This window comes from Urtica dioica, chromosome 4 (assembly GCF_054948205.1).
Source record: "Urtica dioica subsp. dioica isolate 48M chromosome 4, U.dioica_male_clone48M_v1_H2, whole genome shotgun sequence".
In the NCBI taxonomy this organism is placed as follows: domain Eukaryota; kingdom Viridiplantae; phylum Streptophyta; class Magnoliopsida; order Rosales; family Urticaceae; genus Urtica; species Urtica dioica.
The window spans coordinates 14,092,804-14,116,986 of NC_142759.1; the positions used below are offsets into that span (position 1 = coordinate 14,092,804).

At 34.2% G+C, this 24,183-nt stretch overlaps 2 protein-coding genes across 3 annotated transcripts; one reads left to right on the forward strand and one right to left on the reverse strand.

Moving 5' to 3' along the window:
• The first annotated feature begins 5,000 nt into the window (after window positions 1–5,000).
• Window positions 5,001–10,587, forward strand: LOC149400671 (SCY1-like protein 2 A). The gene is made up of 14 exons (XM_089611523.1): window positions 5,001–5,761; window positions 5,872–5,976; window positions 6,205–6,315; window positions 6,395–6,577; window positions 6,897–7,023; window positions 7,229–7,290; window positions 7,448–7,534; window positions 7,825–7,911; window positions 8,029–8,142; window positions 8,223–8,351; window positions 8,452–8,514; window positions 8,838–8,999; window positions 9,096–9,214; window positions 9,370–10,587. The coding sequence occupies exons 1-14, from the start codon at window positions 5,267–5,269 to the stop codon at window positions 10,223–10,225; spliced, it is 2,700 nt and encodes an 899-aa protein (XP_089467649.1). The 5' UTR covers window positions 5,001–5,266; the 3' UTR covers window positions 10,226–10,587.
• Window positions 10,588–10,678: 91 nt separating this feature from the next.
• LOC149400672 (mannan endo-1,4-beta-mannosidase 5-like) lies at window positions 10,679–14,543 on the reverse strand. Of its 2 annotated transcripts, XM_089611524.1 has the most exons (6): window positions 14,451–14,543; window positions 13,501–14,016; window positions 12,173–12,367; window positions 11,796–11,918; window positions 11,490–11,692; window positions 10,679–11,238 (listed from the first exon to the last, which is right to left on the reverse strand). In XM_089611524.1, exons 2-6 carry the CDS (start codon window positions 13,825–13,827, stop codon window positions 10,842–10,844), a joined length of 1,245 nt encoding a protein of 414 aa, XP_089467650.1. In that variant the 5' UTR covers window positions 13,828–14,016; window positions 14,451–14,543; the 3' UTR covers window positions 10,679–10,841. The 2 variants fall into 2 exon arrangements, with proteins under 2 accessions (XP_089467650.1, XP_089467651.1); XM_089611525.1 differs by lacking the exon at window positions 14,451–14,543 and having other exon boundaries at window positions 13,501–14,100.
• Between the last annotated feature and the right edge of the window lie 9,640 nt (window positions 14,544–24,183).

The window sequence follows — 24,183 nt, forward strand, 5'->3', positions numbered from 1 at the left end:
TACTAAACCCATACATAAACTCATCATAACAAGACATAACATAATAATCACAATTCACTCAATAACACATACACGCATATAAGAAATATCACACAATCAATCATATAACACATATTAACCAATTCAGATTACACACTCATCGTAATTAATTTTAGGATAAATTACACTCATGCCCCCTGAACTCAAGGGTCGATAACGAACTGCCCCCTAAACTCGAAAAAGTCACAAAAAATCACATGAACTCTCGTTCTGTTAAAGTATTGCCCCTTCTGTCAAAAATATTCCGTTAAAATGAGCACATGACTCTCACGTGATTATTATTTGAAGGGAAAATTAATAATATTGCTTAAATAATTAAATAAACCATTTATTTAAATAAAACCCCAAATTATTAAAAAAAATCTTCATCACAAAGAAAACCGAAAATCCCCATTAAAAAAAAATTGAAAAGCAATGGGCTTCGCTAATGGAAGCTCTTGCTTTGTGCAGCCATATTTTTCTAAACCTCTATTCTCATTCCACAACTATCCTTCTTCTTCTTCTTCTTCTTCTTCTTCTTCTTCTTCTTCTTCTTCTTCTTCTTCTTCTTCTTCTTCTTCTTCTTCAACAAGGAATTCAGAGGCCAAGCAGCGAAGACCTCGCACTCTTACAATGGCGTCTTTGAGTAGAGAAAAGTCGGAGACTCACAGCCGGAGAGCCATCCTCTTTGTGGCTATTTCAGGTCTTCCATTTTTCCAGCAGAAAGCCGGAGCGATTGTTGATCCGCCATTGATGGTTATAAGAAAAAGGGCTAGAGCTTTCGAAGCCATTAGTGAGTGATTCATCACGTTGAAGAGTGAAAAGTTTCGAATTTTATTAATTTGTATGCCTTAGTTTCTTCGACTTCCAATTTTATCTTTATTTTTATTGATGATTTATTTTATTTTATTTTTATAAATCCAATGAGAATTAATTTTTGTCTCTGCTTTGAACTACTAGCGAGTTTTAGGTTCGAAGTGCGAACATTTGTATGTTAATTTGATTTGAGATAAGTGAATTCGTTTACAAGAATGGTTTGAGTGAAGCTATGAAGTTTATTCTATGTACAGTGCAGTTGTTTTTATCTTTATTTTTTTTTCTTAATTTGTTAAGGAGAAAGAGATGCTGAACCAAAAGCATTACAAGAGAAGCCAAAAGCTGAGGTATCTTCCTTCAATAAATGTATTTTTTTAATGGGGATTTTCGGTTTTCCCTGATCGTCGGCGGCGATTCCCAGTCCGGCCAAGGCTTTGGAATCTCCGGCGCGGTGTTTAACCTCATGACGTCGATCATCGGAGCGGGAATCATGGCGGCGACGATGAAGGTTCTAGGGTTAGGTTTGGGGTTTTTATTAAAATAAATGGTTTATTTAATTATTTAAGCAATCATTAATTTTCCCTTCAAATAATAATCACGTGAGAGTCATGTGCTCATTTTAACGGAATATTTTTTTACAGAAGGGGCAATACTTTAACAGAACGAGAGTTCAGGTGATTTTTTGTGACTTTTTCGAGTTTAGGGGGCAGTTCGTTACCGACCCTTGAATTCAGGGGGTATTCTTGTAATTTATCCTTAATTTTAAACTAATCCATATTGTAGTGAGATTATTCTCACCTTATTGAGTCGAGGAAAAATTCTTAGACTCTCGAACGATTGGAAAAGCTATTCGGCTCGGTATCTATTCGAACGGATAGGAATTAGGTTCTAAGAAGACAATTCTAGACATAACAAAGTTTCTGGAAAAAAAATCAGAGAAGGAACAGGGACGTCAAAAGACGAAAATACCCTTCGTCCCCGGGTTCCGGAAAAAAAAAATTCAGAGAAAAATTCTGGAAAAATTCCAGAGACTATAAAATATAAATTTGAACATATTAGTCTTTAGTGATAAGACCAAAATCGGGCTCCGACAAGAAGAAATCTAATTAAAACATATATTGTCTAAAAATTGGGTTTTAGAGAAAACGGGACAGATCTGGACACTTGTTAAAAACAATACTAACAAAAACACTTCCGTTAATTTAAACCTCATATTTATTTTTCTATATAACAACAACATATATAGGTGTCTCGTATACAAAATTCCAGCCAAAATACGATTTGTAAGTATTTTTAAAAAATATAAAACCTTGCTGTTTGAAACAGGAATAAAACTTCGCGCAATAATTTTAATTCATTTTTAGAAATTAGATCGTTTGTCCAAAAATTAAAATATTTTTAATACATACTAAAAACATGTTTAACATTCTGGTATAAAAATTACAAATCACAATTCCTTTGTTAGCTATTTTATTTTGAATCAAAACCTTGCTGTTTGAAACAAAAAAAAAAATTATGCGCGCTGATCATAATTGAATTTTAGAAACAAAATGGTTTGTCCAAAAATTATGAACTTTAATATACATATTATAAACATCTTGATTATTTCGGTATAAAAAAATCAGACTAAAATAATATGCGTAGCTAATAATGATTCATACGTTTTCTTACTGCCTAAAATTTGACAAACACAACACGTTTAAGACTATATTTTTTTTCTTCATAAAAATATCTTACCGAACAAAAAATATGAACAAAATACGAGAGACCACAAAAAAAAAACGAAAATACCTTGAGGAAAAGGTGAAAGACTGCTCTTAATTCTTCTTAGAAACACAAATTAGGCGATATAAAGTCTTTGGGTTATTAGGGTTTGTCTTTACTGATAGGGAAAAATATATAGGGGAGATAGAGAGATTCTACGAGAGAGGGAGGGAGAGAGACTGTGAGGGTGACAGAATTAGGGATAGAAAAAAAAGAGCGTCAGAAAAGAAAATATGATGCTCCAAAAGTATAAACAAAATATTTGACAGCTTCAATTCTTAAGGTTTGACTTTCTCCTATTATTCACAAAGAATCATCACCGAAACGGCTTCCAAGGAAAGTATTAACACCTATAAAACAATTTCATTACTTCTGCATTGCTAGACAATTTAACAAGAAGAATAAACTGGAGGTTGGAGAGAGAAGAGAGCAGAGAAACTGTTTGGGAGAATTACTGACTGATTCTCATTAATTGAATAAACCTCTCAACTGTTTGATATAAATACAAGGTGAAACAAGCAATTACAACCACCAATTTAATTTTTTTGGGTCGAAATATTCATAACTCATATGTAATAATCCCGACTCCTAAAGACATCGGAGTAAGTAGTGACTACGCTTCAAAGCACATATGAGATGTTGACAATTTTTGGATTCTAATGAATTTAAATCAAATAGATGCACGATCAATCGAGCATATAAACTACTGTTTTAGAAGCACTTACATATTAGACGAGAGATCCGTGTCCCTTCGGACCAGACCAAGAGATACGCACAAGCCAATTGGCCGTCATCATTACAATGATGCCTGAGTCATACGAGATCTCATTCTCCTGTGCTATCATCGTCACTATCCTTACAAAAAGCTTAGAATTGTTTTAGCGAACACAAATATTTCTTTTTTCAAAATTTTAACCATAAATTGTTCACAAAAGCGTGAAAAATTAAAAAAAAGTGCGTTCTAGAAATATGACAAAAAACAATTTTGTTTTTTTTTGTTTTAGTCCATTTTTACCACACTTTAAGAATATAGTCAAACGGACTGATAAAGCAAAAAAAAAAGTCTGATTTACCCTTATCTATTAACAAATTTGTCACTTTCTCTCTTCTACTTTTTTTCCTACACTTTTTTTTTTCATAAAAACTTCAAAAAACTATGTCTATCTCATATGAACTCGAAATTGAGTGATTCCAAATCCTACGGATTTGTGACGCCGAGATCTTAAAAAATAGATCCATTGTGTTTGATGAAAAATCATGTTTAATGCCATAGATGTAGAAAAATCACGTTACTGTCTTACACATGGAAATAACTGAAAATTTTCTGAAATCATCTAGAAACAAATGGAAACGTAAACATGATGCATTAACATGATTTTTCATCAAACACAATGGGTCTATTTTTGAAGATCTCGGCGTCACGAATCTGTAGGATTTGGAATCACTCAATTTCGAGTTCGTATGAGATAGATATTGATTTTTAAAGTTTTGATAAAAAAAATAAGAGAGAAAGTGACGAATTAAAAAACAAGAGAAAAAAAATGATAAATCTAGAAAAAAAAACGTTATATTTATATAAGGACAATTATGAAATTTTAACTTATTACGTTTAATGCCACCTAATATAATTAATTATTTTTCTAAAACTCTCCAAATCTTAAGTTTAAAGTTGCCTAGTTAGTTACAAAATTTAAAAAAAAAAAAAAAAAGTTTGTTAAACACGTGTGGAAAACTTGAAGATTTCTAAAAAAAAAAAAATGAAAAGAAAAAGAGCGTGAGTTGTATTTGTGATTGAAGTTGTTAAGTGTTGTATGACATTTAAACTATAAAGATATTTTTTTTACCTATCTTGTGCCCAAAATCTTTGTTTGCCGAGATACACAAAAACAACCTTTGATTTTTTTAACTTTGCGTATTAACAACGTTAGTTTATCAAGTTTATCAACCAAAGAGTGGTTAAAAAAAAATGCTTAAGTGAATGTGTGCTACAAATGCAATATTTATATATAACAGAGAAGTAATACGAAAGAATACGATAGATGAAGGCGAGAACACAATTCATTGTAGATTTTGTTGAAGAATATACAACTAGTTTCTTTGGTTGTATCTAGTTGGTCCCACGTGTGACCTAGTCATTCCACCTGTTATAATTAAGTGAAATATTAACGATGTTAATGGTGCTGAATTCTGAAATTCATGCATAATAAATAAATATTTAATTTGTTTCAAAATATACATATATATATTTATAGTTTTAGCGTTTTTTTTGTTCTTGCTAAAATTATCTATTTAACTAGTTAAATAAAAATTCCGATCATTTTAGGCCTTATCTACGTACAGAACTACAAATATCATTAATACACTGCCTAGACTTAGACTTGATAACCTTAGCCATTAAGTTTAAAAGAGATTTAATTTCAGGCATTTTTATATCAGAAGAAATAGGAAAATCCAATTGAAAGCAGCGAAATTAACAAACTTACCTGTTAGAAAAAAGAAAAGAAAAAAAAGTCCTAGGAAAGTTCAGGGAGAGAGAAGCAAGAAAGAAAGAAAGAAAGAAGGAAAGAAACCAGCTCTGATCTGAGCGACTTCGAATCAGAATTCGATCTTTCTCTTCTTCGTTTTCTGTATCCGAGTTCGCTCATCAGAAAACCCTAGATATCTTGCAATGTCTCTGAACATGAAGTCGATAACGCAAGCACTGGCCAAAACCGCGGCGGTGATCGAGAAGACGGTTCAGACGACGGTTCAGGAGGTTTCGGGCCCAAAGGCGCTTCAGGATTACGACCTCCTCGACCAGATCGGCTCCGCCGGACCAGGCCTCGCATGGCGGCTCTACTCCGCCAAGGCCTCGCGAGACTCGTCCAGGGCCCACCAGTACACGACCGTCTGCGTTTGGCTCCTCGACAAGCGCGCGCTCTCCGACGCGCGCTCACGCGCCGGCCTCTCTCGCGCCGCCGAGGATTCCTTTCTTGACCTCGTCCGCGCCGACGCCGCTCGCCTCGTCCGCCTCCGTCATCCCGGCGTCGTCCACGTCGTCCAGGCTCTCGACGAGACCAAGACCGCCATGGCTATGGTCACTGAGCCTCTCTTCGCCTCTGCCGCCAATGCCCTAGGTCTCTTGGACAATCTTGCCAACGTTCCTAAAGAGCTTCAAGGAATGGTACGGATCACCGGCTCTTGAAATTCGCTCGAATTTGTCAATGATCTTGAAAATGCATTGTTTTTTATGGCCGTATTTGTGCTTGATTTCTTGTTGATTTTGGGGGGCAGCAAATGGGATTGTTGGAGGTGAAGCATGGTTTGCTCCAGATAGCCGAAACGTTGGAGTTTCTTCATAATAATGCCCGGCTTGTCCATCGAGCAATAGCACCCGAGGTAACATTTTTTCTTCACTTTGAAATGTTTTGGAATCTTGTACCTAAGTTCTAATATTTAGACAAACGAGCACACGATTTTTTTATTGCTGATACATGATCAATTTCTCGTCCAATGATTGAAATGTTGGCACTAACCCCAAATAAGAGCGTTTTAAAGTTATGGTGGATTTTTACTGAGGAAAAAAGTGAATGGATCGTTGCTGGGTGTTCTCCATATATTATGCAGAATGTTATAATTACATCTAGTGGAGCTTGGAAGCTTGGTGGGTTTGGTTTTGCAGTCTCGATTGACAACACAGCCGCTGATACAACCAATGCACAGGCTTTCCATTATGCGGTGAGTGGGAATTTATGCGCATTTGTGAATCTAGCCCTTTTATAGCTGTATTGATACGGTTTTAGCACATATTTAACAGGAATACGATGTTGAGGATTCGATACTGCCACTCCAACCATCGTTGAACTACACCGCGCCTGAGCTCGTTAAAAGTAGAACATCTTCAGTTGGATGTTCATCTGATATATTCAGTCTTGGGTGCCTTGCGTACCACTTGATTGCTCGCAAGTCTTTATTCGATTGCCACAATAACGTCAAAATGGTAAACTTATGCAAGCATTTTTCGGTTTTTTTTTTTTTTGGAGATTTTGTACTTGGAGAATCATATTTTTGGGAGGGAATGATCTCTCACTTCTTTTACCAGTATTTCGTCTCGCCTATGATTCTTAGATTGAACTTTGTGATGACCCTCAAGACTCTTTGTAATTTTGTGATTCATATTGTTTAAATCTGAAAATCACTTGGCTATGTTTAAATATTCAGCAACATTTCCTCATTGATCATTTTGTTGTTTTTGGAGAGTGAAAATCTATTTTCTGTTATGAGCTGCTAACTTTCTCACTGTTGTTCTGTTTATGCAGTACATGAACACCTTAAATTACTTATCAAGTGAAGCTTTTTCCTCTATCCCATCAGAGTTGGTTCCTGATTTGCAAAGAATGCTTTCTGCAAATGAGTCTTCGAGGCCATCTGCGATGGATTTTACAGGTGATGTGATATTATTGAACTGTGTCGTACTCCATATAAGTTTTTTTGTTTGATCGCTCGTTCTCTCCGGTGAAAATTAAACTAAAAAAAAATTGCTCATTGACATATATTGTTGTTTGTCATGCTTGTTTTCGCGTTTTTTGCCTTGGATATCGTTTTTTTTACATTAGACAACAAGATTAAATTTTTCCTATTATTTCTGCAGGTTCTCCATTTTTCCGGAATGATACTAGGTTGCGTGCTCTTCGCTTCCTCGACCACATGCTAGTACGCACTTCTATAGCTTGATTGATAATGTACATGCTTTTTGTGTCAGTAAAGATAAATATAATATTCGGCAATAAAAAAATAATCAACTAGCTATAACTCATATCCACAATTATTTGGAAAATAAAATTGTCAATAAATATCTTCATACTTGCAGGAAAGAGACAACATGCAAAAGTCAGAGTTTTTGAAAGCATTGTCAGATATGTGGAAAGATTTTGATTCACGAGTACTGCGATATAAGGTTCGCACGCTTCATTAAATTTTCCGCACTTTTTTTGTGTGTGTATTTTGATGTAGTTAGTAACTCCGTATATTTTGAGCGTATATGTTTAATTGCTTAAGGATGTCTTGCAAAAGAAAATAAGGAGAGTTTTTTTTTACGAAAAAAAATTAAAGGACCATACTTTCAATTTTTTATTTACATCGTCTTCGTAAGCTTATCCATTGCAGTTTGATTGGTAGATTACTGCACAAATTTAGAAGTGTTTATATTATATGTTGAAAAAATATGGTATATGATTTCTTGTGCAGGTACTTCCACCTCTTTGTGCCGAACTTAGGAATTTGGTGATGCAACCGATGATTCTGCCAATGGTTCTCACTATAGCAGAGGCACAGGTAATAATTGCTTCAGTCATTGCCTTTGCCGTATGCAGTTTTATTCTTCTGCACGATTGATGCGCAGTCCAAAGTATACCAGCTTAGCTATTGAATGATGACTTGTGCTCATTATAGGAAAAAAACGATTTTGAGCTGTCAACACTTCCAGCTCTTGATCCTGTCCTGAGTACCGCAGCAGGGGACACTTTGCTACTTCTCATGAAACATGCAGAACTTATAATCAATAAGGTAACGGGAACAATACGATATACTCATGCTCATCTTCTGTTTCTTATATTATGCTCTCACACGGGGTTTAATCTATTCAGACCAATCCAGAGCACTTGATATCACATGTCCTGCCCATGATTGTTCGGGCTTATGATGATACTGATGTTCGTATACAAGAGGAAGTTTTAAGAAAATCTTCTGTCCTTGCCAAGCAGCTGGACGTTCAGGTGTGCCACTCTTGATATTTCAACCATCTGTCTGATTGATTGGTATAAATATCGATGCGTGTTTAATCTCTAATATTCGTATTTTCTGCTACCCATTCAGCTAGTAAAACAAGCAATATTGCCGCGTGTCCATGGCTTGGCTCTTAAAACAACAGTTGCGGCGGTACGTTTTTCTAATGAATTTGCTGTGTAGTTCGTTTAATTTATTTTCAACTGTCAGCTATTGAATTTGAAATGCCCTCTGCAATTATATAGTATATGAGATTTGAATTAGATTTCTTCATCCATGATACATATAAAGTGAAACCTATTCAACTGCTATTGGAAGAAGTGGGGCTTGGTTAAGGCACGCTAAGCATAGAATTAATTATATGGCAGCAATGCACACGCACAATTAATTGAATTCAGAGTCATAGAGTTGATATATCTCTACACAAATTTTCTTTATATGTCTCACTCAAAAATTGAGGCCCCTCCCATGCGCAGGTAAGAGTCAATGCGTTGCTATGTCTAGGTGATTTGGTCCCAACACTTGATAAACATGCGGTTTTGGAGATCTTGCAAACTATTCATCGTTGCACAGCAGTCGATCATTCTGCCCCTACACTTATGTGCACTCTTGGGGTTGCTAACTCAATTCTGAAGCAGGTTTGTATACTCTTAACTAATCCTTTCCTTAGCTGTATCTAGCTCTAATAAATGGTTTTTTTTATGAGCTTATTCGTGGACTTTTCTTTTGCACAGTATGGAGTAGAATTCACTGCAGAGCATGTACTTCCACTGCTCGTTCCTCTTCTCACCGCCACACAACTTAATGTTCAGCAGTTTGCCAAGTATATGCTATTTGTCAAGGATATCCTAAGGTATATATATTTGTTGCACCTGTTTCTGAATGGGTGTGTGATCATTTCTCGTCTTACTAAAGTTCATGCAGCCGTGAAATCATTTTTCAATTCGTTATAGCTTTTATCTTCCTGTTGCTGATTGCTCTACCCCGTTATATTTGGCTTAACGGCAGGAAGATCGAAGAAAACCGAGGAGTGACTGTGACAGATTCCGGAATCCCGGAGATGAGACCACCTCCGATCACCAACGGAGTCCAGTCTCAAGCCCCGAACCGAGCTAGCGGACCGATCAGTGCGCCGACTAAGAAAAGCCCTGCATGGGATGAAGATTGGGGTCCTGCACGAAAGCAAACCGCCTCTTCCGTTCAAAACTCGACAAACAGCTTTACACCACATGTCGGAATTGAACAGTCTAAACCAAAACAACCTTTGTCGATTCCCACGGCTTCAAATAACCAAACAGCCTCATCGTGCCCTCCGGTCGATTTGGAGTGGCCTCCTCGCGCCTCTTCTGGAATCTCATTGAACTCAGGAACACCTTCCAACTCGAATTTCGATGATATGGATCCATTTGCGGACTGGCCTCCACGTCAGAGCGGCCAACCGAGTGGTATCGGAGCTTCTAATTACGGGTCTGGTTCAGTCCCAAATACATCAAGCACCTTAAACAACAACAACAATAACAGTTGGGCCTTCGACACTCAAACTTCCATTGGGCAAATGAGACAGAGCCAAGGCAACTCTGGGACGACGGCTAGCTTAGGGAGCTTGAAACAGAATCAAGGCAACTCTCTTGGGTTTATGAAACAGAATCAGGGGGTTTTGGGGTATACAGAGAAGAAACCGGCAGATATCGGTTCTATCTTCTCCAACAACAAGAGTGAGCAGAGTGCACTGAGACTTGCTCCTCCACCGTCGACCGCGGTGGGTCGGGGACGGGGAAGAGGAAAGTTGTCTTCTTCGGCTCCTCGCTCTACTAGCCAAGCCAAGCAACCGTCAGAACAGGCATCACTTTTAGACCTTCTATAATCCAGTTAATTTTTGCCACCGGTAATCTTGTGAAAGCGCCAAGGATATTGTTTGATCGAACCCCCAGCGAGCCAGTCTGCACAGATTTTGTAAAAATGTATTTGCGGCACGGATTTTCCTTCTTTTTCTGTTCGGTGAGTGCGGGAGCTTTCGGGGTTCGGAAAAGGTCTCTCGTCAAATGGTTTGTCATGTAGCTTTGTTGTGACTATTATTTTTAATTTTTTTTTCTATTTAGCTGTCTTTAATGTTTGTACAATTTTGATATACAAGACTTGATTGCAAAATTGTATTCTTTTCAACAGCCCTGTTGCTTGCTACAACTGGGGCCACACAATAAAATTTGTAAGCTGGCTTGGCTTGGATGCTGCTGGAATACATATATAAATATACCAATACTTGTAAGTTTGCAATTTGCTTTTGAGTGAAAATCTTGAGGTTTGTTAACCCTCTTTATTTTATTCTCTCATTGATTTCAAGAATCAGAAACATAAAACCGACCTAAAAAAACAAAAAGCTTATTCCGCAATGAAAATAGCATCATCATAATCAACCACTAAAAACCTAATGCCTAGTTTCTGTGTTGTCTAACATTCTATCGAGACTAACTAGGAAGATCTCAGTTGAAATCTGATAATCCGAGGCGGTGGCGATTGAAAAGAGAGTGCTCGAGGGAGTTCATCTTCTTGGACTGCTGAGACATGAGGTTGGTGGTGGGGTCGGCCTGTGAGAGGACGATCTCGTAGCCGTCGTAGTAAGAGTCCATGCCTCGGGCCATGACTTGCCACACGAGGCCTCCGCCGAGGCCGCCGTCCCTGGCCGCGTTGTAGATGTCCCCGTAAAGGGTGTTCAAGAACGCGTTCCTTGAGGCCTCGCTGTAGCCCGGGTCTTTCTTTGACTTCCCGAACTCGGCAAACACTAGAGGCTTCTTCAGGATATTCTTCGAGTCTGTCCAGTGGCTCGTCAGCCACCTCTGCACGAATTCCGTCTGTGCTTGCTCGTCTTTCCCCGCCAGCCTGCGTTTACGTGGAGATTCAATATAAATTTAGTCAATTGATTAAAATGATCAACCGTTAATCAACATCTTGGTTATCATCCAAAATTAACTGAAATTTTAAAAATAAAATAATTATAAGTTTTTTGGGGATTTTCGAGTTAAACAACAAATACTAGAGATACAAAGATTAACGTCTGAAAAATGCTACTATTTTACAAAAAAAAAAAAAAAAAGTGTGACTAAGAATATGTAATGAGATAGAGGCGTTACCAGACGTCTGGGTAGGCATGGATGGTAGTGAAGTCAATTTCGTTGATCTGATGGTTGGTGATGAAATCTGTGCCAACTTGGTAACCCGGGTTGTACTGTTTCCTCTCAGGAATAGAATCTCCGTAAAAACCTTCCATGCCTACCGTCACCAAGTGCTTTCCGTCCAATGACTTCACGTAGCTCGCCATCTCTTGAACCCACCCCTGAAACCACACATCACACTTCAATAACGAATTTACGAAAAAAACCAATGACGTGATAATATGTGCACTTAATTAATTGTGCTCGAAAACGACAGTATTTTACGTTGACGGTTTTGCCTGAGTAATCGGCTTGACAGCGAGGCTCGTTCATGAGCTCCCAAGCCATGATCGTCGCGTCGTCTTTGTAAGCCGTTTTAGTGAATGTGTTGATCCTCGTCAGCACTCTCTGCCATAATTAATGTTTTGAAAAAGATCACACAAAAACACTTACGTGTATATAAAATATTAACGATTTAGATATAAACAAAACTAATTGCATGTAAAATATTTACTCTCGTATATAATATTATAAACCCATTAATATACCGGAGTAAATATTTTATTTACACATGATATTTTCGAATATTTAAAAAAAAAATGTTTGCTGTTTTGTTAATTTTAGACAAATTTGATTATTTGACCAATTGATGAAGTATATACTTTGACATGGTTCTTGTAATAATCTCTGACAACACCATTGGTGTAGAAATCATCTTCGCCGCCGATGGACACACCACCGCTCTTAGCCCACTCAACGTACTGAGCTTTTCCTCCGTAATCTTTGTAGTTGTTGATAAAGCTTAATACCAACTTCACTCCGTATTTTCTTGCCTCTGATACCACAAAGTCCAGTCCCTGAAAAATACACGAGATATTAATCCTCGATATACTCAAACAAGTATTTAAATATTATGTATTAAATGAAGTTTCCATTTCAGAAATATAATTTATTTGTTACATTTTTTTTTTTTTTGAATAGTAAGGATTTTCCATTAAAATTGGGTAAATAAATATCAATACAGGAGAAAGACACCATAGCACATGGATTACCAAGACCTAAGTCGAGGTGAATCTAACACTAAAATCCGGTAAGAGAACGATATGTGCAAATTTCCGACAACGGGAAGAATTACAAGCACCAATAAAGCACACAAGAGGCTCGTTAAAAAACCCAAAGATTGGCGATGGAAAAATCCAACCAAACTTGGTCCGATAACCACGAAAAGGTGACTCTTCAATCTGCATAGATTAAAACCTAACAGGAAATCCACATCGGGATAGTGGACAATGGGTTTATATACCTGTTTTTATTGATAAGGAAATCCACAATATTATAAACCTTTCTTCTTTGTCCTTATCAATATTGGTCCTTATTGTAAAAGACTTTTTTTTTTGTGACCAATTATTATAAAAGACTTTAACTGTTATATAAACGTTTCGAACTTGTATATAATAGACTATTATCAAGTTTATTACGAAAATTTGCGCATTTCGAACGCATAAATTATTCTTAATTCGTATATTTAACAATTTGTCTAAGGATCTTATTTAATATAAAAAACATAAGTAACATGTACAAAATCATATATAGAAGAAAAGGTCACATAAAACTTGCTGATTGCATTTTAGTAAAATTTAGTTTAATAATTGGAAATTAGCTAATGTGATGACATGGCAAGTAAAAATTAGTAATCTGATGAGGTGACGAATTGATAAAAAAAATATGAGTAACTAATTTTTAATTATCAAACGTTAGCAAAAGTACAATCTAATCGTTTCAGTCTATAGACAGAGTACCCCAAAAAAATATAATTCTCATTTTCATTTTGTAGCGCTATATTTTAGAAAATAATTAGTAGTCTTGTTGTCAAAATACTCTCTAAATTTTTTTAGAAGAGGAAAACATACCAAAAAAAAAAAAATTTTAAGGAAATGAACCAAAAAGAAAAAGAACAATTAAGGAGCAATTAATATATATAGTTATATACCTGAAAGACAGCCTCGTTATAAACGCCGGGGGAGAATTGGAGAGCCTGGTTCGAGGCTCCACCGTCGCTGAAGGCCCAAGTTCGGCAGACGGTGAGGCCTGCATTGGCTGCCTCACGAAACACGTCGGAGATCTTGTGCCTCTCACTCGGCTGCGCCGCCACAGTCATCATCCAATACGAATTGAACCCGTTGAACAAGAACGGAGCTCCGTTCGCCACAAACTCGGTCCCTCTCGTCCCCACAAACACCGGGTTTTGGGCGCCGGCGACGGCGACGGCGATGATGATCGCGTGGACGAGGATTAGTGTGAGGAATTTGTTTGCCATATTGTATGTTTTTTAGTGTGTGTTTTGTTGGGTGAGTTGTAATGAGTTTGATGAGTGGGTATTTATAGAGAAAGATATCAATGAGATGGAGAAAGAATATGTGAGGATTTATTTCTTTTTTTTTATTTTTTTTATTAAATTATGGTTACGGAGGATTATGTGAGGATGATGATGATCATTGTTTCCAAACTGATGCAACAGAAAGAGAGGTGTTAAAAAAGAGTGAGCTTCATTAAATAAAAAATGCATATATGGAAACTTCAGTTATCAAACCAATAGAGAAAAAACCGTAGCATCAAAAGGTTTGCGTTGCATGTGGGTAGTTTTTATTTATGACGTGGACCAAATGCTGAACGGCCGTTACAGCGGTGAATTATTTATGCTAAACTTAAGTTTAAGGATATATACTCACAAATAAATTTGTTTTTATATACGATTTTGATTTGTTTGTTTGGTACGTAGTTTTTCATAATCAATCACTTATCTTGATTTCACGTTGTAAACAGCACAAGGCATTCAGTGGTTGGACTGGGTAATAACACGATGACATCTTATATATATATACATACGTTGTATAGTAATTAAAAACTGGTTCATGATATCATCAGAATGCACGTACGTACCTTGGATTGGGCATGCACGTCGGAGCTGCTGTAATGTCTTTTTAGTTGGTGATTTTCCAAGTATTATATTGATCAACATGAATCAAGTGTTTCATAATTTTACAGCTTACTTAGTAAATTGCAAATATTGTCACACTTATAAACTAATTGTGAAACCATACACAAATTTTCTAGTGCATCATAGTTACTTGCCGTGCTTGTAATTATATGAATAATTTATTGGCACTTTTGACGTACGTGTGGGAACGATGCACAATTATTAAGAATCAAGTTTTTGTACAATTGCTTTATGGTTCCAAATCCAAAAATCTTAAACCTGTACCGACCTGAGGAAGGAAAAAAAAGTGGAATTCAAAATAATTGGATGGTTATATTTAGGTAGTAGTGTATTTTATCACGTAATTTGCACGCTAAGTAAATATCTTAAAAAACATACACGCTACGTAAATATCTTAAAAACATACATGCTAAAAACCAACTATATTGAACAAGGAGTTCCGAAAATAAATATCTTAAAAACATACATGCTAAAAACCAACTATATTGAACAAGGAGTTCCGAAAATAAATATCTTAAAAACATACATGCCAATAATCAACTATTGAACAAGGAGTTCCGAAAATAAGAAACAACTATATAAAAGTCCAAAAAAATAGAGTTCCAAATATAAACTAATGGTATAGAAGAATTCAAGAATATGCAAACGAAACAAGCTTTATCAAAGATCGTATATTACAATTTATGCCCTTTAAGAAAATGTAAGTCAATTTCTGTTTTTATCAGACGGAGACAGTTTTACGTATATAAAAATACACACATATAGACAATTACGCGTAAAATATTAAAATAAAAATGCATACATACGCATATTACCGTGTGTTCAAACTTGTAACGTTTGATAAGTTACGTTTGATATATATATATATATATATATATATATATATATATATATATATATATATATATCATCAGGTAGCAGAAAATTTTGCGGAAATTGCTGCGAGTCAGTCAGAGATCAAACTGCATATCATGTGGCCTTGGTGTTTCAGCGACGTGTATATATTAAGAGCTCTATCCTTAACTAGTCGAGAATTCAGATATACGGTAAATAAAAACAAATTAATATAAAAATTGTGAAGATTGTGGTATGTAACGATTAGCTAGAAACTTTGATCAGAGACCAAAAGGGCTGTAGAGAACAATAGTCGACTTACTTTTGACAATCGGCTGAATAAAAATATAAGACGTTTAAGAAAGACTTTTTGAATATATAATTCCGAATAATTTCCGTTTTAGCTGAAGAGCTAAGATTTTTCATTGAATACTAGTTATTTGAGCGAATTGATAATTAATTGTATATTAAATTTTGAATGTGATAAGACCTCATTATATTGTCTATCAGTCATTTGATTGACGTGATAATTAATAGACATTAAAATTTAAATGTGATTAGTTATACCAATTATTAAGAAAAATAGCTTTTAAAGGAATTTACTTACGCGGCACTTTCTCATTAAATGCCGCATAAATATTACGATTCCATTAAAGTACTATTGCCTCAAATGTACAACAAATCTTACAATCGATTTCACTATTCTAATTAAGTTTGTATCGATATTATGACATTTTAATTCAGCTGATCGAGCTATTGATATATCTAGGGATGGCAATGATTAAGGTCCTGCAAAATCAAACTTGACTCATGATTTTTTTTTCAAACCCTTAAAGGGTACAAGATAGCCTATGAGTATTTTTTTTACCCATTTAATATTAAATTTATAAAATAAAAATAAATAAATCTAAAAAAATAATTTAAAAAATAAAACAATACTTAAATTAATAAACACGTACACTAAAATTTCTTTAAAATTCATAAATATAATAATAATTCATAAATACTCTACTCACACTCATATAATCTTTAATGAGTAATATATCCATTACTCATTTATTCGGGTAAGACCCTACCCGTAGTGAGTAGGATCTTGCAGGTACGTGGGTAAAATTGTCATCCATATATAATATATATATATATTTTCTTTCTTTATTTTCACTAAATTAGATTTCTCACGATCATGGTTTTATACTTTCGACAATACACTCCCATGATTTTAGAATATCAAGATAATGCTAATGTCTTTTAATGCTAATGTATTTTAATAGATATACATATACGTATAGGCTCTATTATGATTTCTTACCATTATATTTATAGTTTTTTTTTACCCATACAGATATATATACTTCCCCTTAATTTCTTTCAGTCCGAATAGAGTAGTTTTTCATATATATATATATTTATCATCCTCATCGATCTCACCTTTGTTTCAGTGAAGTGACATACGAATTTCTCTTTACCACATTACACTGCTGAAATTCGAGTACCCATATCTAACTATATTTTGTACGATGTCATTGTTGAACTGAATTTAATAAATATTTATGACATATGTACATGTGTGTGTGAGACCTCCAATCTTCTTATTGAAAACAAATTCATGTATTGCATAAATAAAAAAATGTAGCATAGGTAGTGTTGCTAGCACATCTCGTATGCAGGTTGAAAATTGTAATGGTCAGGTTGCTTCAAAGGTTTGAAAAATGGAGCCAAGATTTCATTCTAGGAAGGACATAAATGATAGAGAAATTATTTAGGCAAGCATGCATTAAGAAAAGAAAAGAAAACATATATCCATAGATGATGACCAGGCATAAATGTATTTGTAAGCCTTGTTACTAACGAAAATTGTATTTGTAAATCTTTGTACCCATTTTAGATGTTTTTGTTAATTCTTAAATAATTTGTTCCAATTTCATAAATCATGTTCATATTTTCAATGTTTTTTTTTTTTTGTTAATATAATTTGTGTTGTTATGTAGTTTACAATTGCACCACTGTTTTGTACCACTACCACTATAGTTTTTATAATTTTTATATCATATTTTAATATAATAAACTATTAATTATGAGTTTCCTATTGCCCTGTATGTTTAATAAACTTTTTATATCATATTTCTGAAATACTCGTGGATTTATCCTACGTGTATCCGAAAATAATACGTATTAATATATCTGTGTGTGGCATATCTGTGATAATAGATTAAAATTGTGGCATATCTGTCCGTATGGTAATTTATATATATGACGAAATTATGGAATAAGAACGTGGGTGATATATAGTGTGGCGTCAAAAATAGAAAAGAGCTCGCACTTTTAGTTATCAGACAGACTCGAGAGTGCATTCATATTATGCGAAATGAAGGAAATCTTTATTTTTTCCTCTTTTTTTTTTTTAACGAATAACTGCACATAATCTTAGATAGATTTTGGTATGAGTGGTATGGCGTAATCAATCAAAAGTAAAACAGAATAACTGAAACTTGTTATATATACACCTTTTATATATGTGATATCAAGTCACATAAACTTCTCAGTCCCTATGTATCCGATAATGTGACATCATGAAATTCAATTCATTTAATTGGGGCTATGACTAGGAATGGTATGCAGGAACTGAGGGCAAACAAAAGAAAACTGGAATGTGAATAGGAATGAGAATGACAATGACAATGGAATGGGAATACAAAGCTATTCTGATGTTTGGTGCTTATTTTTTATCAAATAAATATTAGAATGAAATAGGCTAGTAATTGACAAAAATATCCCTATTTCATCTTCCCCAAAGTTCAGGCCATGGTTTTTGTTTTCTTGGAAACCAGCAAAATTTCTGAAAAAAAAAAAGAAACCAGGATAATAAATCAATGTCGTTTGATTCAACTCCACGATTCCTGAAACAACCACACCTCTACCATCTCCAGCATGCTCACCCTTCTCCTCCGATAAGCCTCCGTCCAACCACCGCCGCCACGTAACCATCTCCGGCCCGCCTCGCTGCTCACTGTGGGAAAAGACCACTGCTCCACATGATTTTCGACCATGTGGAATCCATCTAGAAACATCAGTGACCAGAACTAGGAGGGATTCGACAATCTCGTGTTCAATCCAGAGGCCAGAGGCGGAGATTCGACGGCGGACGGAAGAGACGGCGCCGATTCTGGCCGGAGTAGAGGCGGAATGTTTTTTTTAAGCAAGTTCAATGGAATCCATGTGTGTGAGTTTTTTTTTTTCCAGCCATTGTTCTTAGGTTGTAATACAAAGGTTTTTTTTTTAAAACTTTGTTTTTATTAATGTATTCTTATCGTGAATGACCGAAGAATTGTTAAGATTTTTAAAATATTTTTTTTATGTGTGTGTGTTTTGTGTTTGAAATTTAGACATGGGTAGTTAAGGTCGATTACAAGATGGAATCCTTCATTCCACTGGGGTTGCTAAGTAATACTCATTACCTCAAATCAAAGTAATGATGATTCTATAGAATCATCATTCTTTCATTTAAAAATAAAACAAACGTAAGAAAACTAAATTTTATGAATCCATTCCATTCCATTCCATCGAATTGGCTCTAACCAAACATGCCCTGAATGCGGCTTCCTGGAATCTATGCCCTCATTTAATTTGTTGAGTTTTTTTTTTAACAATTTTTAATTCTTACTATTATGTCATCTTTCTTCTAGCTGAAGAAACTAGCAACAAAAAATCAATCTTATAAGTGATAAGTAACATCCCTCGATACAAATTAACACCTAAATTTATTAAAATGTCTTATTTGCACCTCCGTTCTACGGGATGTGGCATATGTTTTTAGTTAACTTGGGACTTCTGGCCCTTTTGTCTAACTTGAATAATGTGGTTACATAAATTGATATGGTGATCATGATTTTTGCATATTAACTTAAAACTTTATTACTCTAAAAAAAGGATCGCTTAATTAATTAGCACACTAGAGATTTCATAAATAAAAAATAGAGAGAAGTAAGACAAAAGGGTCAAGAGTGTCAAATTTTAAAAGCTCAAGCACTAGTCCTGCAAAAATATATTAGAGATCAATCTTATTTTTATTTTTTTATTGTTTTAAAAAGAGATCAATCTTCACAACCCATAAAATCAAGGGCCACATGTGCATATTATAAGTCTAGAATCACGATGATGCAACATTTTAATTCTTTTGTTTGTTCTTCAAGGCAAGCGCAGAGGCCCGTGAGTCCGTGACTTAGTATCTTGCATTTGCAATTCGTGATCTTATTAGAGAATGAGAAATTTCATGAACAATACTCACTATTATAGCAAGGTACAAGAATATGCTTCTTATTTAACTAGTTACAAAACTAGACTATTCTTTTGATTTTTATTTTTTTTAATTAAAATGCCCTCACCTAACTCAATAAATGTTATCCAAGTCTTTAACGTACCTTTTTTTTTTACATTTTAACTTCAAATAATTCATTTTTTTATTCTCAACTCTATTCTAACAATCAATTAATTATTTCATCCATCTCATTTTATCTCTAACTATCTCACTATGTCACACAAGCATCCTTGCTCATGTGGCAAACGCAAATGTGTGCCCAACAAGCATATATCAATGATTCAATACAACATGCTCATATGAGGAAGATACTAGCACACCATACGCTTACAAAGGTTTAAATGAATCAAAAGTCAATGGGAAGCATAAACTATACATAAAAATCGAATTAATTTGAATGTTAGAAATTCACGTTGAAGCTCAACGGTAATCTTATGTCGATTGATCATTTATCAATATACAAGATATTATTAAGATATGGACTGTTCCGTACTAAATTGAATATATTTTTAGTAAGTTTTTTTAATAAAGGTTATACTCCTTAGGTATAAATATAATGCAAAAGTTTTGTCCTTACGGCCATATAGGCGTGAGTGTGCCACACTCAGAGGTGCTCAGCTTGGGTGTGTTATAGAACATAGAAGCGCTTCGGTAACAATTTTGTTAAAGTGGCTTGTGCATTTTAATAATATTTGTTCTTTTCACATATTAAAGTTAAACAAATAAGGGATGTCCTTAGGCAATCAAGTGAGTCACTTGTAATTCCTAGAGATAAACCTAAGTAACTAACTTAAGCATCATCTCTGAATCTCTCCATGAAGACTACGTCAACAAAAACTTAGTCAATTACAGAGCAATGGTTACATCTGAAAATGGAGAAAGAGATTAAGAACGGGATTGAAGATCTTTTCTAAACCTTCGGATCCTCAAAATTGAATTTTAAATGGGTTCACTAGATTATAGCCTTATGAAAATAATAACATTGTTTTATTGCCAACATTTCGTTTGTTATAAGTAAATAGTCATGTCATTTTATTCACAACGTCAAATTTACGTAAATATCTAAACATGTTCCCGCCCATTTGTTGGGTAAATAACCGTTTCCTATTTTTTTGGGTAATTTGATTTGCTAACATCAAAATAATTATAAATTAAAATCAAACTGAAACTGCATAAAATTTTAAATAATTATTTATCGGAATACTCGAAGCGGTATATATGGAATGCTCAAATTGTTCACATAATGACACATCATGACTATTTAGGAATTTGTAACTGACTAAACCTATTCAAACCTAAGAATTTCATTTTGTCATATATATCATTTTTTTTTATATATTTTTAGTCATTCTACTCATGTGGCACATTGTTTATACCATTTTTACCCTTATTAATTAGTTAATATAATTATTTTCGTAATTAATAAAATCTAATTTATTATTCAAAATCCCTAATCATTAGGATCTCAGTTATCTCTCTCTATTTTCATGTTTACTCTCTCTCTCTCTCTCTCTCTCTCTCTCTCTCTCTCTCTCTTCACAATTTTTTAGCCATGGACAAATGTCAAAAACATTAAAAGCGCAATTAATAATCGTTAATAACTGTTAATAGGTTTTTGCTTTAACTAATATTCGCTACTAACTGGTAATAGGTTTCTACCCAAAACCTATTACCAGTTATTACCGATTATTAACTGCGATGCTGTTGTTTTTTTACCTCAATCATGGCTAAAAATGTAATGGAGAGAGAGAGAGAGAGAGAGAGAGAGAGAGAGAGAGAGAGAGAGTATTTAGGTATAGATAAATTATTTTCATTTAATTTATTTTTGACAAAAAAATGAGGAGAAAAAAATAAGGATAATTTTGTCTTATTACATTAAAAATTGGTTAATTACCATATATTACTAAAACGTTGACTATTTTGCAATTCTAAGTTTTAAAAAGATTAGTAAACTAGAACGCCCGACTATATATCAATAATTAATGAAAAGTTTGTGAAAAAAGTTGGTTATTTAACGTTTCACAAACTTGTCATGGTTTAGTTACTTAAAAATTTAATTTTATAATGCACTCATTTATGACGAGAAATGTACGTAGAAATCAAATACTTAAATCAAGATTAATACTTTTAGTTGTTTGTTCTCTCATTCCTCACAAAACCCAAAACCCATTTAGAACTTGGCTAAATTGAGCGTTATTAGACTGGTAGAACCGCTGCACCGGAGCCTAGCTTGTTCATGTTCGAAGTTATTGTTTATGGTGTTGATACTTTTATACACATTAATAATGTATATTATCACTATGTTCAATTTCCAAAAAGTTGAGAATAATGACGAGGTACTTAAACCTAACGATAAGTTTGGGCAGTCTGGCATTCACGAATATGAGATTGGTTTTTATCTAGATCGAATATCATGAATCTAATTAAGTAAAGAATAAGATTGGTTTATTGTACATGGATAATCTATAATACCACAATTAGTCAAAAGACGTAAATCCAATTCAATCTTATTGAAATATATTTATGCTGAAAACTTCAAAAATCAAATACTTGGAATGGAAGCAACTAGCTATCACGGAGAATGTGGGAGAATGGAGAACAAAATCTATTACAAACCGAATGATTTGATGATTAGCAAAATAAAATATATGCCGTGTTAATCCTTTTCTAGTCCCAGTAGCTAGGTGATGTGGCAATATTTTCCTTACGGAAACTTACCTTTAGTATGTATGAAATTCTGGTTAAGACCATCTCCAATGGTGATGCATTTTGCATCAACATTTAGAGATTTCATTTCGATCATGATTTATAATTTGATGCATTTTTATATTTTCATCTTATTTAAATAGTGGTGATCCAAATATAGATCACCACTATTCATAGATGTATAAACTTTTTTTAATATCAAAACTTTTAATAATTCTATTATTGACCCTATTTGAATTTGTAGTTACAATTTTGTCCCTAATGTATATATTTTAATAAAAATATTTAAATTATTAAATATATATTCTAAAATACTTCAATTTAAATACAACTAGACAAATGAATCCCGACCATTAGATTGGATTTCCTTATCTCTGTTTCCACCGTCTGATTGGATTTTCTTATCCTTTGAATTATTGTTTGATGGCTCATGATCATTCAATGAAAACTGGACAAATGAATATCGGCCATTAGATTGGATTTTCTTATCTTAAGATAGCACTGTTTGATTGGATTTTCTTATCCATAAATGCTATTATAAAACTAGGTAGCTACACCTCATAAACATATCTCATTTTCACTCCACCATTCGCTCTTAATCATTATATCTCTCTCTATTTTCTTCTCTAGAAAAATTAATCAAGAGATTCATTCTCCTCCGATGATGATGATTACACCATCCCCACCATTGATATGGAAGAGTTTGATATTTCACACCAATTGATACTTAATTTAATTAATAGAAATAACAATCCATCCAACCAACAAAACGTCCAACCAATCCATGGTGGATCTATCCCCGAGCACTGGTCATCAATCGTGACCGAGAAGCTGCTGATCATTTCGATCATGATTTATAATTTGATGCATTTTTATATTTTCATCTTATTTAAATAGTGGTGATCCAAATATAGATCACCACTATTCATAGATGTATAAACTTTTTTTAATATCAAAACATTTAATAATTCTATTATTGACCATATTTGAATTTGCAGTTACAATTTTGTCCCTAATGTATATATTTTAATAAAAATGTTTAAATTATTAAATATATATTCTAAAATACTTCAATTTAAATACAACTAGACAAATGAATCCCGACCATTAGATTGGATTTCCTTATCTCTGTTTCCACCGTCTGATTGGATTTTCTTATCCTTTGAATTATTGATTGATGGCTCATGATCATTCAATGAAAACTGGACAAATGAATATCGGTCATTAGATTGGCTTTTCTTATCTTAAGATAGCACTGTTTGATTGGATTTTCTTATCCATAAATGCTATTATAAAACTAGGTAGCTACACCTCATAAACATATCTCATTTTCACTCCACCATTCGCTCTTAATCATCATATCTCTCTCTATTTTCTTCTCTAGAAAAATGAATCAAGATTCATCCTCCTCCGATGATGATGATTACACCATCCCCACCATTGATATGGAAGAGTTTGATATTTCACACCAATTGATACTTAATTTAATTAATAGAAATAACAATCCCTCCAACCAACAAAACGTCCAACCAATCCATGGTGGATCTATCCCCGAGCACTGGTCATCAATCGTGACCGAGAAGCTGCTGATCGTATTTTGTTTGACGACTACTTCGCCGAAAACCCTTGATTCAATGATGAAATGTTTCTTAGAAGATTTTGAATGTCTCGCCCTTTATTTCTCTGTATTATTGATTCAGTTAAAGATCATGATAATTATTTTATCCAAAGAAGTGATGAAATTGGTAGAGTTTGATTATCAACTTTTCAAAAGGCAACAGATGTGTTCCGAATGTTGGCATATGGTGTACCGGCCGATG